This window comes from Lepidochelys olivacea (assembly GCF_965140295.1).
Source record: "Lepidochelys olivacea isolate rLepOli2 genome assembly, chromosome: 6".
Taxonomy (NCBI): Eukaryota; Metazoa; Chordata; order Testudines; family Cheloniidae; genus Lepidochelys; species Lepidochelys olivacea.
The window spans coordinates 111,726,898-111,744,218 of NC_140416.1; the positions used below are offsets into that span (position 1 = coordinate 111,726,898).

Here is a 17,321-nt window from a genome sequence, read left to right on the forward strand (position 1 = left end):
CTCCTACAAGCCCTTGAAAATCTTCAGCTCCAACTGGAGTAAATGGGATTTGAGGATTCACAACAGTTTGCCGAAGGAGTTCAATACCTTACAGAGCTGGGTCCTACTTTTCACTCTCTTCCATAATTATTTTCTCCAAAAAGGAGCACCAAATCTGTCATGCGGACATTTACATACTTACAAGGCCAGGCCTCTACCCAGCAAAGTATTTAAACAGTTGCATTATTTTAAGTCATAGAACTACTCACAGGCTCAAAGTTACGCCTGTGCTTAAGTGCTGGATCAGGGCCTATACTAGGCTCTTACTAACCAAGACGAGCATCCCATTTTAATTTCCTGGGCAGGAAGTGACAAGTTAGATAAACCCAAAGCAACCACAGTGAAAGTGCAGTGTACAAGTGTCAAACAAATGCATAAGCAGAATAAAATAGAGACTGGAGTTAGCTTCCAGGCAGGCAGGAGAAGGAAGTTCTGGAAAGACATTTCTATTTGCACTTCTTTTGTTGCGCTGCCTGGACTTTCCCTTCAACTGGAATAAGACTGAGGGAGATGGAAGGGCCACTGTTACCGTGCTGGCTTCCTTCTGCTATGTGTCACAAAGATCGCTGTGGTTCTCTTTGATGAGAGGAATGATCTTCTCCCTTGCTCACCTCATCTCCAATCTTCCATTTTCCTCCTCCAAACTTTTCTATCCCTAGTGGCCCAGCCAGGTAGGCCTTAATCATCCAAAGATCCCAAAAAAGCCAACTGGAGTTTGGGTTGCACAAGGATTGCAGGGTCAGGCCCCAGAGTTCCTGTAACCGTAAAATTATCATAATCTGTGCAACATTCGCCATGTCAGATGCTGCTTCAGCACTACCCCTCCTGAAACCCTTATCCACACCTTCACCAACTAAGTAACAGCACCGTCTATGGCCTGTTCAAACCCCTGCTCTTCAGACTAGCATGAGCAGAATGGTAGAGAGGGAAGATGGTCTTGTGCTTGAGGCTAGCACAAGTGTCTTGAAGGTCACAATAAAGTGTTTTAAAATGGGTCTATGATGTTTTAAATGCATAGTTGTCTGTATCTTACAAGCCTTCCTGTGGAAGTGTTGGGGGATTTTTAGTGAAAGAGGCATGACAGATTGGGTCAGGCAGGGTGTTCTAGGAATATGGGGCAGCATGAAAAAGATGGACAGTAGACATTGGGAAAGAGGGACACAAATGAGTGGTTGGGCTGAGTGCGGAGGGAGAGTAAAAGGAGACAAAAATTCCTTCATGAAGGAATTAAGTTGTGGAGGGTCTGGAAGGTGAGAGGAAGGAGTATGAATTCAGTGAGGGATAGGGGAAAGCAAAGGTAGAGTTGATTTCTGCAGGAGTTTTGGACAGATTAGCAAGGGATAAAGTGAGTTACATGAAGGCTAAAGTAGTATGCTGTTTTATATACGTTTTTAGAACATACTAATCACCACAGTACCTGAGCACCTTTCAATTGTGCATTAAGCAACGTAACTACACATCTGTCACGTCTTGTTTGTGCTTTCATCCTCTCCCGAGGGGCAGCAGCATGTGCAGTGGAGGGTACTGGTGTGGTAGGTTTGGGTTTTTGTTTTCTTAATATACTTGTTTATATTAGAGGAGGGTCAAAGAAATGTGCCTTGCATTGGAGCAGAAAGTGGTGAGGTTTGGGACGGTTTACTCCACAATCTCAGGCCATCCTCTGTGAAGGTTCTGTCTCCTGCACAGACGAGCTTAACACTTATTATTAAGAGTTCCATTGTGCCAGAGGAGAGAAGTTGTCAATGATGGTCTTTATCCTGTAGTCATGGTTGGAGCTGATTACTGTCTGCTTTGGGGTTTTGGCATGGGGAATGCAGAGAAATGGGCTGTTTAAGTTAATTTTTGTACTTGTAACTTGCACTAGGGTGCCTAGGGATAAATACAAATAAATAATCAAGGGGCATTCAGGAACTCAGTGCAAAAAGCAAAGATCAAAAGAGGATAAAGGAAGAACCCTTCTTTTCCACTTATCGGAGAGCATGGGCAGAGACAGAGCCATTAAAGCTATGAGAGAGCAAGGCATTTATCTAATACAGATCACAACACATTTTCTACCAAGATGTTAGGCTGACTACACGGTTCACAAGAGAGGAACTGATCCTACTTAAGAGACCTTTTATGGACAATGAGATAGGTGCATCAATCCTCTACCTTGCAAAGCTCTGGGTAACAGAGGTAAGCTGATTTATCCTAGGATATAAAGTGTGCTAGATATTGCAATCCCATGTAATATCTTTGGGGACCATATATAGTATTAACTTCATGTATCACTGTAGGCCAAGGATTGTATGCAACTCCAGGGGGGTGGGTTACCACAGTTTCTCCCGGAACGAAAAGCAGTGAGGGGGATTAAAGTGAATCACTTAGGGTGTAAACACCTCCAGAGAGGTACCATCCCCGGAGGAGGCTTGCATATACTGGTTCAAACTGGGTTTCCCAGAGACCAACATACAAAGAAAGGGCTTTGGCATAAAAATGCTGTACTTAAACTTCTTTCTGATAAAACAAACAGACAGGACCTGCTTTCCATAGTGGAAGCATTGGAAAGATCTTGGCCCACTAGGGCCCCATAAGACTGGTGGGTGACCTCTGGTAGGCTTGTAGCATGGTATAGGAACTTGAATTGTTTTTATATGTTCTGTAATACTTTTACCTTAAGAATAAAGGTGCTTGCTTAGAAAAAGCTGTGTGGTAACTTGTAACTACTGGCAATACACTATTCACAGCCCTCAGAAAGAAAGCAATGCATGGGTTCTGGCCTTTAGGCAGACTGGCTTGCTGGGGAATATCACAGTGCAAGGCAGGGGGTTGTGCAGCCTTCAAACCCATGGTTAGAAAGGAGTGGGACAAGGGTCTTTGTCCAGACACAGATGATGGCTGGAGACCTGAGACCTGACTGGGACCTCCTGGGGTTGACCAGAGATGGTGGTGGGGATATACAGATGCAGTTATGCTGAAACTGAGCTGTAGTTCACAAAAGCTTATGCTCAAATAAATTTGTTAGTCTCTAAGGTGCCACCAGTCCTCCTTTTCTTTTTGCGGATACAGACTAACACGGCGGCTACTCTGAAACATCTGCTGGGAAACTGTTGCTAAAGGAAGAAGTTTTCACCAGAAGGTGATTGGTATCAAGCCTTCATGCTAGTTTATTTTATTGCTTAATATGTATTTTAATCACAAGATCTCCCCGTTCTCATACAGCAAAATACCATTGCTGCAGATAAACACTTATGTATACATTACAGTGTGTTCTTCCTGGTATTGCTAAAATAAAGCCTCGTGATGAATTGTTAAAATAATGTCTTATGCAATTTTAAACAGAACAATGTTGGTTAAGCTCTTTTCCTTTAACAGGATACTTTCTTATTCCCTGGCAGTCTGGCCTTTAACTGAATTACTTGGCTTATCTGTGACTGTAATGGCTTCTGCTTTAAACAATTTCGTTAGGACATGATAACTCCTGGTACCCAGTCCCCAGTTGACACCAAGTTGATCTATTGCTATTCCCCATTCAGTATAGTGAATACTAACTTGCATTCACCTGTTATTTTGTAATGTAGGCTACCAGATTGCTTTTTTCTGGGAAAATTTAAGAAACAAAATGTTAAAAAATGAAAATTCTCCTTTACCGCTACTGTATTTTTTTAAAAAGAATAAGACATTCTGAATATAAGCCTATAATACAAAAGAAGGCCCCAAACATTACTTTGGGAGTAAAAAAGGGTAAATGTGTGTGTGTGTGTGGAATATTCAAAGACTATACAAAACAGAAAAGTGTAAATTGTATCCTACCATATTCCTGCAAATTTGTAATGTCAGCAGAAGCCAGTGGATATGGTTTCAATGAGGATAAATGTTCCATATAAGGAAGAGGAAATCTCAGGCTGCACAAGCACCTTTACTGAGAGCTCTTGGACACAGCCTACAACAAAAACAACCAGAAATGAAAGGTGTCTAGCAGGCATAGCACAGAGGTCATGGCAGCCGACAATATCAGCAAAACTAGGCAGACAGACAGTACAAGTGTGAAAGATGCATGTCTAATGGGAATGCATCCCCAAATCTCAGGAGTGATAATCACCCTTTAACACTGGAGGTAAAACAGAGATGTAAGAGCAGAAACGCTTGGCTGACTTCAGTGAGAACATGTGCAGACACTGCCATGTATAATAGTGCTCCCCAAACAGTATCCATTTTGCTGTACCTGTGCATGCATGTCAGTTCTGGATTGGTGTGTTCTTACTAATCCCCATCATTGAAATAAAGTGGATGAATAATTTTTTTACATACACACACACACACACACATATACACTCAGCAACATAGGGATCCCATTCAGGGATGAATATACTATGGATATAGAACGCTCACACTTAATTACACATACATGCGCATCAAATAGAACATGGCAAACAAGTTTTAGGTGTCAGTGGTTTAGGTGTCAGTGAGATATCAATAGGACATCCATAAAACAAATACGTCTCTTGAAACAACCATCACTGGTGCATTGGCTGGACATCCAAGAATCCATGGAGGAGACCACACTGGCTGCAATATTTACTGTGATCATGTAAGGAGCTGCAAAGATGCAAGTTAAAGCTGCCTCAAGCAGCTGCCTTGTTTGCTGCACTTGGCACTTGACCATGCCTCCTTTTCAGAAAGCCACACCCACTTTTTCCACAGCAGGACCGAGTAGTGAGGAAGCTGTCTGCATCATATCATGTTTCCCTAAAATCATAAGGTAGCAGGCCAGATGCTCAACTGATGTAAATTGGAGTAGCTCCACTGACTTCAATGGGGCCACTCCAATTTATACCAACTGGCTCCGCATTCTGTTTGGTATAACTCCCACTTGCATTGAGAGGATGAGATGTAACTGGCAGCCTTTCTAATCTATGCTGTGAACCAGTTGGCATAAATGGGCTTGAGAAACAGAAGCACAGAAACTTAAATACATAGAACCAATTATGACCAATGTATTTGATAACCCTTCAGTTCCTGAGAGTATGTCCTGTGTCTTATCACCAATCCTCTTTGCATGAGCAATAGATTGGGTGATGAAGAGGCACCAGAAGGTATCATGGACGGAGCAAATTGGGTTAGCAGAGATGAGTTACATGACCTTGACTTGGCTGACGACACTGCTTTCCCTAAGTATGACAGAGAACAAAATGATTGCCCCTACATCACAGGTAGAACAGAAAGCAGTAACAATTGGATTGAAAGTAAATTCAGAGAAAACCAAGATTATGAAGGTAGGAAACAGGACAACAGATGCAAAGGTGTACGTGGATGGAAAAGAAATCAACCAGGTAGAAGAGTTCTGCTATCCGGAGAGTATGATGACATTTGAAGGTGGCTGTGCTAAAGTTATTCATATGAGATTAGGAAAAGCAAACATTGCTTTTGGAAGGATGAACAATATCTGGCCAGACTGTGGTCTCCACACCAAACTAAAATTGAGATTATATCATGGGACTATACTGAGCACACCACTGTGTGGAGCAGAGATTTGGCTCATGACAGCGACTAACTACAAGAGATGGGAGGCTGCCCGTCACAGATGGCTGAGGAAGATATTACACATTTCATGGAAAGACAAAATAACAAATGTGAGAGAAAGGGATCTGACAGAGCAGGACATGTTAGAACATATCATCAAAGAAGGTTCAGGTGATTGGGACATGCACACCGTATGCAAGGTGGGAGGCCTGCTAAGAAGGCACTGAAGTGGGTACATGAGGGTGGAAAGAGAGCGTGAGGAAGGCCCAGGAAGAACTGGCAGAAGAGAGTGACAGAGGATATTGAATGCACAGGCATCGTCCTTGAAGAAGTACCACAAGTAGCAAATGAGCATAATCAGTGGAAGAACTGGACTGCCCAATATGTCAGAGACTCAGGAGGAATTAAAGTCTAAGGTAAGGCCCTATGAGTATAATACTATTTCTAAAACTGATTCTCCCTCTGAATTGATATCGGACTAACCCAAAACATAAAAGTAAGATCACATAGTACTTAAATAACAGACAGAAAACACAGGGAAGCCTTCTATACAACGAGATGAGAGAAAGTGAGAGACTATTATCAAATCACATAAAAAACCCTGTTGCTACCACTGCCAAGGTTGCCCATGGAGAGGGAAGAGAGATACCATGAGGTAATATATACGCTTGTTGGATCAAAGGGAGAAAAATGACAATGAATCATCAAGCTTTATGGGCCTGATCCCATGCCCATTTTAGTGTTCAGTCCCTCCACTGATTTCAATGGACTTTGAATCAGGCCCAAATCGCATAAACTATTAGGGACACATATTACCCTTGAACTGCACATGAAAGACTAGTTGACATCAGTGCTTAGTTCTACTTCCAATCTATGGCCCAGCAGTCTTTGCCCAGGCAAAATGCTCATTGAAGTCAATGGGAGTTTGCCATGAGTATTAACAGCAGAACAGGGCCCAGTGACAGCATATGACACCATAGACTGCACTCTTGAATAGTCTAATGCAGACGTTCTCCATTTTTTCTATATTGGTCCCTCTCTCTCTCCTTTCCCCAGCTGGGGTCTAGCTGGGACCCACACTTGCATTCAATGATATGGAAAGAGCAGCATAGTCACAACTTGTTCACACACCCCAGCTGAAGAACCCCTGGTCCAATAGCTTTGCAACGGTGGAAGCAGTGGTTTAGATGGGACACAACCTCCTGCTTGGCTCCCTCCTCATGGAATAATTTAAAATGGAGCCTCCTACTCAGTTTATTAGTAGGGGAATTTTCATTCTGCAGGCTGGGAGGGACTCAGAGACCTGCAAGGGAGGTGAAAGCAGGTTGCTTGGATATTCACATGTTTACATGAGGGTCTTCAGAAGTGCAGAACCTGTCAAAATGTGGTGCCAAGGGCATTTGTCCCTGTTGCCCTTGCCAAGGTCACCACTTACATCTTGTCTACACTAGAAAGTTGTACTGTTTAAACTATATTGGTATAGTTAAAGTGGTACAATCCCCTAGTGTGGACACAGTTATATCAGTATAAAGGTGTTAGATACACAGCTAGCTATTCTTGTAAGGTGTCACTATTCCCATCTTGTTTTTAAATAAAAAGTTTAGATGTGACTAAATATAGATAAATGTTATTCCTGGAGAAAAACTGACTGCTGCCATATTTTAGTTACATTTCAAAGATAGTAACTAATCCAAAATTACTGTGGAATTATAATCACTTTACTAAAAATAAAGTGCTGTTATTTGTAGACAGTTATTCCTAGCTGATAGGAAGCCAACAGAAATTAAATCTAACCTTTTCTGCTTGATTCTCTTTTTCTTTCTCTTTCTTTTCCCTTGTTTTTAAAGAAGAGAAGTGGCAATTAAAAATATGGTGGTGCAAAATAAGGGACTGATACTTGCAGACCTTGTTAAGAGAAAATTCTCCTTGTAGCCATACTGCCAAAGTGTAGATTGTGGGATCAGATCCTAGACTGGAAAAATAGAAAGTCTCATTCATTTCAATAAAATGTTTTTGTTCCAAAAAAAAAAAAAAAGCCAGAGGCACTAACAGGTATGAAATTTTTAAAAGATGGTATTAGTGACATTACAAACTCAGGATGAAGATGCTGAGATAACAGTTCACTAGTATGACTGACAGAGTGCCATGGATTTGCACTGTGCTTTACTCCACGCATAAGAAAAAGTCCCTACCCAAAGCAGCATAATTCAGATATATACAAGAGACTGCATAACATTTCAAACACACGAACGTATGGAGACTGTGTCAGTCCGGACATCAACAAAGAAAAGCCTTATGAAAACTTCACTTGCAATTTGTGAGGTAAACAGGAATAATTTTCTGGTGTTGGCTGGACTGTTGGCTGTTACAGTGGGGTAATGTAGGTTACCATCGTTGAAGGGACAGTTCCAGGACAGTGAGAAGATCAAGGTTATATTCCCTGTTCTGTTCCAGTGTGATAATGGCCAAATCACTTAAGCTTAAGGGCTTTGCTGCATAGGGATGGATTTAAGCTTAAGGGCTTTGTGGAATCAGAACCTATACCACTCTGTGCCTCAGTTTCCCTATTTGTAAGATGGAGATAATAATACTACCTCTATGTGAAAAGGACACTATGCAGATACAGTCATTAATTTTCATGAGGAACTCAGATACTTTGGTAATCAATGCCATAGAAAGGTCTTTAAAATTAACCAGCCATGGTGAAGTTTGATCTCTGAGAGCAACAACGAGTCAAAGGTGATATGAGTCAAAGGTGATACAGTCAAAGGTGATACTTCTGTGAACAAAGAGCCTGGAAATAAAAGGACAGAAATCTGAATTAAACTGAGAGTAACCAAACACATTAATTATAATAATATTTTATGATAGTACCTAGGGGCCCCATTGCTCTAGATAGTGTAACATACACACAGTAAATGATAGTCCCTGCCCCAGGCCATTTTACAATCTAGACAAGACGGACAATGGGTGGGAGACAGACTGTGTTATCCCCATTTTACAGATTTGAAACTGAGGCACAGACAGATTAATGACCTACCCCAGGTCACACAGAAATTCTGTGGCAGAGCTAGGAAGTGAGCCCAGGTATCTTGAATATGACAGCTTGAAAAACAGGATTACTTTTTTGCAAAAAATGTCATTCAGAATTTGTATGCAGTGTTGTTGTAGCCATGTTGGTGGGTGAGGTAATAGCTTTTATTGGACCAACATCTGTTGGTGAGAGAGACGAGCTTTTGAGCTTACACAGAGCGGAAGAAAAGCTCTGTGTAAAAGCTTGTCTCTCTCACCAACAGAAGTTGGTCCAATAAAAGATATTACCTCATGCAAATTTATTATTTTTTTAAATTCAACATTTTTAAAACTGGGTCCCAGTCCAGGTCTTTAATTTATGAGACCATCTTCACTCTGACATGCCTCAAATGTTACATATGTTCACAATCCACACAAATGCAGGACAATGAAAGTCACTTGTATTGTTATTCATTCCCTAGGGGCCCAACTTTCAATGGTGTAGGATCAGGCAGTAGGGATGACATCCTGGCTTCCCTGAAGTCACTGGGAGTTTTGCCATTGGTTTGGAAGAGGCCACGATTTCACCCTAGGTTCCTTTGGTGGGACTAGCTGGTGTTACCTACCACACTGAACAGAAAACCGGTAAAATGGCCAATGAATTTCTACACTTTTTAGTACAAAGGAGTTTACGTTTGATGGGATTACAGCTAATTAAAATTTAAAATTCAAATTAACTATCTAAAAGGTCATCTTGAAAATCCGTAGGCATCTGGTATTTATCAGCTGACACACAACTAAAGATAAATCCAGGAAAGCATGCCACCTTTCCAAGTGTCATGTTTCAGTCAATCCCATACTGAAAGCAGGAATGAGGCAATGAGCAATTAGCACCGCCTGGGGAAAGTGATAATGCGTAATAAAAACTTGCTGCTCAATTCGATTTTTTAAAATATAAATTTCTAATCTTTTGAAGGGATTGCTTCTTTAACCCTACAGCGTGCAGGGAAGGCATGCGCCATAATCTTCCTGCTTTCAGACACAGACCAAACTTTGTGAAAGCCTCTTAAATGACTCTTTATTTACTTGCAATCAAAGCGGTCTAGGTCAAAATACACTGCAGGGGAATGATCTCAGGTTTGCAGCATAATTATTCTAAAATATACTTGTAATTTATGTCTAAATTAGCCCCATTTTATGACAGTCACCTGATCCAATCCTAGCCACATGTCACGGATTACAGATTTGTGCTGTTAGTTCTTTACCAGCAGGCACGATTTAACCGTGCCAAAAGCATCCCCTGCGATCATCTAGACAGGATACGGCAGGAATGTACAGATACAAGCCCGCTGCGTTTCACACTGATAGCTACGCCACTCGGCAAACAAAAAGTTCCCAGCCCAAGACCTGAAAGTTGGGGGCTCACTGCTTGAGCCCGGTGCGAGTGACTGTAATGGCAAAACATTCTGCTTAAAAATCAGCAGAGTGTCCACATTCGTTGTGTAATATAAAGCCTCGGGCGAAGTCCCTGCTTTGCTGTGGTTGGAAAGCAGGGGTAGTTTCGCAGCGAAGCGATGACCAGTCCCCAGGACGGGGCGGGGGCGGGAGGAATCCCCCCTACTCCCTGCTCCGGGGGATCGATCGATCGATCGTTCGTTGGCAAACGCCACCCGGGGAAAGTGACTTTCGGCTCGCTGCCTCCTGGGCTTGCGGCACGTTGGGTTGCAGTTAAACAAGCTCCGGTTGGCGTCCTGCTGCCGGGGTGCGGGGCGAGGGGAAGACACTTTCCAGCCAGGATGAGAGCACATTTCCCTGCCAGCGATGATTTCTCCCTCCCCCTCTCCACCAGCACCGCCTGGCCGGGAGCTGGCGCGGCGTGCCAGGCCGGGGAGCGCCCCGCAGCACCTTCTCCTCCCCCCGCCGAGCCCGGCCACTGCAGCAGCGTGGGACAGCGAGCGGGCGGTCTCGCGGCACACGCCCGAAGCAGCGGGGCAGCTGCCGCCCCGGGCGGGATGCGGGCAGGCCGGGGACTGGGGGCAGCAGCGCCGCCGCCGCCGCCGCCGCCGCCTGGGGGCTGGCAGCGTCAGGGGCCGGAGCCGCGAGCGCGGCTGGGGCTATTGTGTGCACTAGACAGGCAGGGGGAGAGAGAGACACACACACACACCCACACCCCTCGCTCGCTCGCAGGGAAAGTATCGCGAGAGCGGCTGGCTAACAACCTGCTTCACAACACAAGAGCGCTGCTAGGCTGCCAGAAACAGAGCCCCGGGCTCCTGTCCGCCTCCGGCTGCGCGGTCCCCGGCGCCGCCAGCCACATCTGGGGCGGCTGGGCAGCCTCGCACGTGCGGCCGCGGCCCGGGGGCCGGACGCTGAGCCGCCAGCGAGGCAGGCTGGTAAGTAGCCAGTAGCGGTGCCTTCCCTGACCCCCTTCTCGAGCTGGGCTGCACCCCCCCCCTCGCCTGGGGGCACCTGCCCTCCCCCCCCCAGCCCCTTGTGGGGGCTGGCTCTGTCCTCCCTAGTGCATTTGACCCCCCTCCCCCAACACCCCACCCCCCCGAGTCTGCCCACAAAGGGAAAGTCCCGGCAGTAGTCCCATAAAGTTGGGGGGGGGGGTTGTTGCGGGGAGCCGCAATGAGCCACCCAGCGAAACGAGCCCGAGGGCAACTCGGAGCCTCCCCTCCCCGGGAAAGTTTGCGAGCAGCGCGGGCGCTGGGAACTTCTCCCAGCAAAGGTCAAACGGGCTCCCTCGTCCCTCTGCGCGGCTGCCGCAGCAGCGGTGGGATTGTTATTAAGCAACTTTCCCAGTATTATTCTTTGGGGGAGGGGAGAGGCAGAGCCAGGGGAGGACTCGGTTTAAGTTTATGGGATTTAATAGATGGCTATAAATGGGGTTGCTGGAACTTTAAAAGGCAGCAAGCTGTGGTTGGCTGGTAGCTAGATTTGGAGTAACATATGGCATTAAAAGGAGCACAGCTGGAGGTAGCATTTCCATCGCAGTGAAGTCAGAGCAGCTGACTCTCCAGCTTGCAGTGTAATTAGCAAACCGAGCACTCCCTCCCTCACTCGCATACTCTCCTCTCTCGCACACGCACTCACCCGCCTGCGAGCCTTCCTCTACTGCCGAGCCGCACCATCGCCGCCTTCGCCCGGGGTGCCCTCTCCCACCGCAAACTCGGGCGCCTCCAGGAGGGGCGTTTTTTCCCATGCACCCCTCAATCCCTGCGTGGCAGCCGGGTAAGGTGAGCCCCCTGGTTGGATCTCCCTGCTTGGAGCTGTTGCCGCAGGTAGTTGGACTTGTAGCCTCACCGCATCTCTCTGGAATGGTTGGTTTGGCTTTTAATAACTTTCAGGGCAGTAAACTTTGTGTGTGCGGGCTTCAGTCGTAGGACCTTTCTCCTCCCACCCCCCAAATACGTGAAGCGTTCAAGTTCCTTTACTAGCCCAAGCAATGAATGAGTGATCTATTATTTAATGTCGAATGATTGCGCATAAAGTTAAGTGTGGGATTGGATTGATGTGGTTGTTTCATTAAAAGAACAAAACTGATGTCCGGAGTTAGACATTTCCAGGAATGCATAAACTGCTGGGTTCTCCCTCCCCCCCACCCCCCGTCCCGCCCCCAGTTTGTTAGTGAAAGAGACAAAGGTTGGAGGTGCTGCTTCTTTAGAAGCTTTTGTTTACTTGCAATCAAGTTTTTCCTGTTCGGAGCAGGTGGTGAAGGATGAGAAGCATGTTGGCTTTCTTTGTTTTAAATAAAACTATTCTAGACAACGAACAGTAAACGTTATCTCCAAGGCTGTTTCTTTGGCTTGTATTACCCAAAAGCCAGTCTGTTTGTTACAGCTGCTGGGAGGCTTTAGTTTATAGTAGCATTCAAGTTTTTCCTGTTTTGAACAGGTTATGAAGGAAGAATGGAGTTTCCAGACCATAGCCGCCAGTTGCTGCAGTGTCTGAGTCAGCAGCGTCACCAGGGCTTCCTGTGTGACTGTACTGTTTTAGTTGGAGAAGCTCAGTTCAGAGCCCACAGAGCTGTTCTTGCTTCTTGCAGCATGTACTTCCATCTTTTCTACAGGGACCAGTTAGACAAAAGGGATATTGTGCATCTGAACAGTGACATTGTCACAGCCCCAGCCTTCAGTCTGCTGCTTGAATTCATGTATGAAGGAAAGCTGGAGTTTAACAGTCTTCCAGTTGAAGATGTGCTCGCTGCAGCGAGCTACCTTCACATGTATGACATTGTGAAAGTCTGCAAGGGCAAGTTGAAAGATAAAGAATTGTGTTTGGAAGAAAAGATGAATGATGATGTGGCTAATTTGGAAAAAGATGAGCATTTTTTAGACACGGGAGTGCCCCTGGTACATGAGTTCGACCCGGGACACAAACAAAAATTCAGTGTCACAGAATATGATAGAGCAACGAATAAAGATAGGGTCAGTGGTCACCCTGGCTGGTGCTCTGATCTTATATGTGTCAGCTCTGTGTCTGCAGAGGCAGAATCGTGTACCATAGCAGCTGGAAAAACAAAAGCTAATGTCAATAGTTCTGCAGGATCTTTGTCCCAAAGGTCTGTTAACCATACCCCGGCTTCAAGTGATGTGGACTGTGCTCTGGATTTGTCTTTCAAGCCTGTGTCTGGGAGAGATTCCTTACACCCCTCCTACGTCTTTGGACAGCTGGCTTCCGACAGCCAGCAGCAGGGTACTGAGCCACTTGTTAAAGATGAACAAGACTTGCTGTCAGATCAGGAGGACAGTGAAGCAAGGAGTCCAGAGAGTCAGCATTTTGGGAATTCAGCCAAAAGCCTAGTGACAGGGTTAGGACACATGTTCACAGGAAACTGCAGTTCTCACGCAAGAGAAGATGATATAGATCAAGATAGAGATGAGAGTGAAGATGACATGGATTCATCAGATATCTCCTCCTCTGGTGTACTTGTGCCTCCTGGGCATATCTGCATTTGCCCCCTTTGTAGCAAAGTTTTTCCAAGCCCCCACGTCCTGCAGCTGCACCTGAGCTCTCACTTCAGAGATAAAGATGGCTCAAGGACCAGGTTGTCTCCTGATGGTTCGGTGCCCACCTGTACGCTTTGTGGGAAGACTTTTTCTTGCATGTACACCTTAAAGAGACATGAAAGGACTCACTCGGGCGAAAAGCCTTATACCTGTGCCCAGTGTGGAAAGAGCTTCCAGTATTCCCACAATCTCAGCCGTCACGCAGTAGTGCATACCAGAGAGAAACCCCATGGTTGCAAATGGTGTGAAAGACGATTTACGCAATCCGGTGACTTATACAGACACATCCGTAAATTTCATTGTGGCCTCGTAAAGTCCTTGGTGGTTTGAGACAAGCTTTTTTTTTTTTTAATGGATGTTACTAATGTGTGGGTTTTTTTTTTTTAAGGCAGCATGTGATTTTCTTTTTTTACTGATCTTCACATCAGTTAACAATGTTGAAAGATGCTAAGTGTACACTTCAGTGGCCTTTTCGCCACGGCCGCCTTTTTTCCCCCTGTTCCCCCCCCTTGTCTGTTGCGCACCCATGTTACATTATTTCCAAGTTAGTAGAGTGAAAATGATTTAAGATTCAATGATTTGGCTTTGATTTTTCATGCTGGAAGTACTTGCTTTGTGTTCGCTCCCCCCCCCCCCCGTTTAAAAAAAGATTGATAACAGAATCAGAGAAATACTCCAAGATTTACTTAAGTCCCCTAAATGCTATCTGTGTATTTCATGATAACCTAAGAGTTGAACTATAGCTTCTTCTTTTGATGTGGATGCGGGAATCTGCTCACTTAACTCCATGTGTCTCAAGATGAGACCTACAGCCTTTTCAAGAAGTAGGCTTAAATTGGCCCAGTTTTTTTAAAGAGGTTTGAGAATTCCTTGACTTGTACTTACATATCTGGTACAGTTTGGCTTTTGATTCTTACTACTGTATCAGAGTAGTTTTGGAGTCAATCCTAAAATCAGAATTAAAAGTCTTGCATACAGACTTGGCATACTCAGAAGGAAAGTTTTAAATTTCTTTCTCCTCTTCCCTCCTCCAAGGACTATTATGTGTTGAATAGCACTGAGCTGCTTTTGAATTTTAAAAACTGGGTAGAAACATGTTTCTATCTGCGCTATATTCACTCCTTAGCTGTTGAAGGATAAGCACTAGAGTAAACAGGTAAACTCACGGGATATATGAACACATCTCCATCCCTGTCTGGACAAACACAGGGACCAATCCTGCTATTGCCGGGGAAACGTTACTTCAGTGAGTAAACTCATAGAGGGTGCAAGATTGGGTCTGTAATATGTCCCATAACCTTGCTCAGACATTTGGGAATGGATAAAACTATACAACAACTGCAGGGTCTGGTGAAGGAAATGCAGTGGCTGAGTAGCTAGTTAGGAACTGATGACCAGTATTCTTAAGAGGAAATTGGTCAGTGTAGTAATATGTGACAGTCAATCTTTTTGTTTCGTTTTAAAACGGGGATTTCTGACTTGTTCAGGATACCTGTAGCATCTTCTGGTACATTTTAGTAAAATTACGATTTTTTTGAAATGACCGATATTAAAGATCAGTAGCTTGGAGATGTATATATTTTTATGGCTTATATATTGTTAAAGTTGGCAACTGCCCTGGGCCAAGTTCTGTGGAATTCATCTGATTTCTTGGGTAGCACAAATGCAAGCCAGCGGAGGGACTTGGCCCTGCTAGTTTTGCACCAGCCAAACGAAATACTAACTTTCCCATTGTTTCCTAAAATTTAGACCATCTGTAATTATAACAGGTTACTGAATTCCAAATACAGTAGTTCAGTTATCTGCCTAAGAGAACACCCTTTGGTCTGTGCATGTCAGTAAATATCAGATTATGCCTCTCCAGTTAAAGCGTCCGTTCAAGGCACACACACATACAGAACTGAATTCTTATGACATCTGTGCTTTTGAATTTCATTTTTTCTGAACTGAATCTTTTTTTTTCCTTTTAATTAAGAAAAAAAGTTTATTTTGTCAAGTTTATTGACACTCCTGGAATGGTTTCTTGAAGTTCAATCATTTATTTTTAAACTAATTTGAAGCACTGAAGTGGATTCTTCTAAATACTGTACTTCAGAATATCGGATTTCATCCCAAAAGAAGGAACTGTCCAGCATTTCCCTTTACATGTATTAAGTAAGCACTACTACCTATGTGGTTTCAACAGTGTAATTGTGATATTGATCTATTGTGAAAGTACTTTTAAAAAAAACCCCAGGACTTCACTTGTTGTGACCTCCTTATTCATCTCTTAAACTATGAATGTACATGTAATGTGAAATTTTACTTCTACTCTTAGTTTGTTTAGACTAATTTCTTTGCATTACTGTAAAATATTTTTGCTGAACCTGTTACATAGGAACATGTGGGAGAGCACTGTATGTGTAAACAGACGTGGCTTTGGTACTGTGGTCTTATTCTACTTAATCACTTTTTTTTTTTGTTGTTGCTGTGATTGGAAATAGCACTGAACAAAAATCTACGAAAACTAAGTTATTTTTTTTCTCCTGATGATACTTGATATAGTATTTATTAGAATTTTTTGAAGTGGAATTATTACTGTTAAACTATTTCAAAATAAGTTAATCTATGCTTCCCCTTAAATCTTACACAAACTTCTGTACATGCTGTAAAGTGAACAACTAATACAGTAGTGGTATTATCTAAACTAGCAATATTTGTTTAAAGTTTGCATTTTTTTGCAATACTGCTGTTGCATTTCACTCTTCACTTCCATTTTTTTTTTTTTAAAGCTCAAATATCCTAAATTGTGCCATAAGACACTAGTAGGGGGGCGAGGGAAAGTCAAAACAAGTTTGCATCTGACTTTAGTCTAGAAATAACTCACTAAACTAATGCTATGAGCATGCTCTGTACTGCATTGAATATGGGGTAAAAGTAAAAGATATAACAAGCTGTGTGTTTTCTTTTAGTGCGTTATTAATGCACTGTTCTTTTCTCATAGCTTAGTATTTTTCTCCCCAACCGTAATAGCTTGAATTTCTAAAGTAAAGATGTTTGCACTTATTTTTATTTTAAAGTGACTTTTGTTTTGGTGCGCTCTGTCTTGGCTTTGTTTTTGTTTTTAAAGTTGCAATAGCTTTGAGCATGTCTTCAAAAATGGCTCATTACAGAGAAATACTAAAAACATTGCACACTTATGTTTTCATAAAATATTTCACTGTGGGGGAGTCACCTCTGTAAAGACTAATACTGCTCTAAATTTTAAACACTGGATTTGTCTTTGACTACAAACAAAAACTGTGAAGTTAATGTAAAAAAATCATCAATATTTTTAATTGTTTTTAATCCTGTTGCAGTTCAGATTAAATATGTATATTTAAAGACACTAATTTTTGTGGGAGAGTTTTATAGTATACAGTATGTAGAAAAGCTATTGGAATGGAATATATTTTATAAAAATGTTCGATCACTGTTTTATAGTGAACTGTTTTTTTCTTCAGTGTTAGTACTATACTGTTTAGTCTAGAGACGACAATCGCGTAAAGAGTGACTTAAGGGAAAACTATGGTTAGCGCTTAGTATTTTTGTGTGGAGTTTTGTTTGCAACTGTATCGGTATGTGCTGTAAAATGTGACAATCGTGATTAGGATTGTTGTCTTTATAAATTTACACAAAATAAAATGTGCTAGAGTTGTACATCGAGCCCTTTCGCTCTTTAACGGAACTTTTAAAAATCTATACCTGATGGTGGTTTCACTGTCTCTTTGAATGACA

At 43.2% G+C, this 17,321-nt stretch overlaps 1 protein-coding gene across 2 annotated transcripts; it reads left to right on the top strand.

Annotated features, from left to right (window-relative positions):
- Nucleotides 1-10,795: 10,795 nt before the first annotated feature.
- On the top strand, nucleotides 10,796-13,943 carry ZBTB42 (zinc finger and BTB domain containing 42). Of its 2 annotated transcripts, none has more exons than XM_084630801.1 (2): nucleotides 10,796-10,946; nucleotides 12,451-13,943. In XM_084630801.1, exon 2 carries the CDS (start codon nucleotides 12,465-12,467, stop codon nucleotides 13,893-13,895), a length of 1,431 nt encoding a protein of 476 aa, XP_084486927.1. In that variant the 5' UTR covers nucleotides 10,796-10,946; nucleotides 12,451-12,464; the 3' UTR covers nucleotides 13,896-13,943. The 2 variants fall into 2 exon arrangements, with proteins under 2 accessions (XP_084486927.1, XP_084486926.1); XM_084630800.1 differs by lacking the exon at nucleotides 10,796-10,946 and adding an exon at nucleotides 11,656-11,876.
- Nucleotides 13,944-17,321: the final 3,378 nt, after the last annotated feature.

What these genes read in the sequence shown, in the direction of transcription:
- ZBTB42 (XM_084630801.1), top strand. Translation starts at nt 12,465, where the DNA reads ATGGAGTTTCCAGACCATAGCCGCCAGTTGCTGCAGTGTCTGAGTCAG.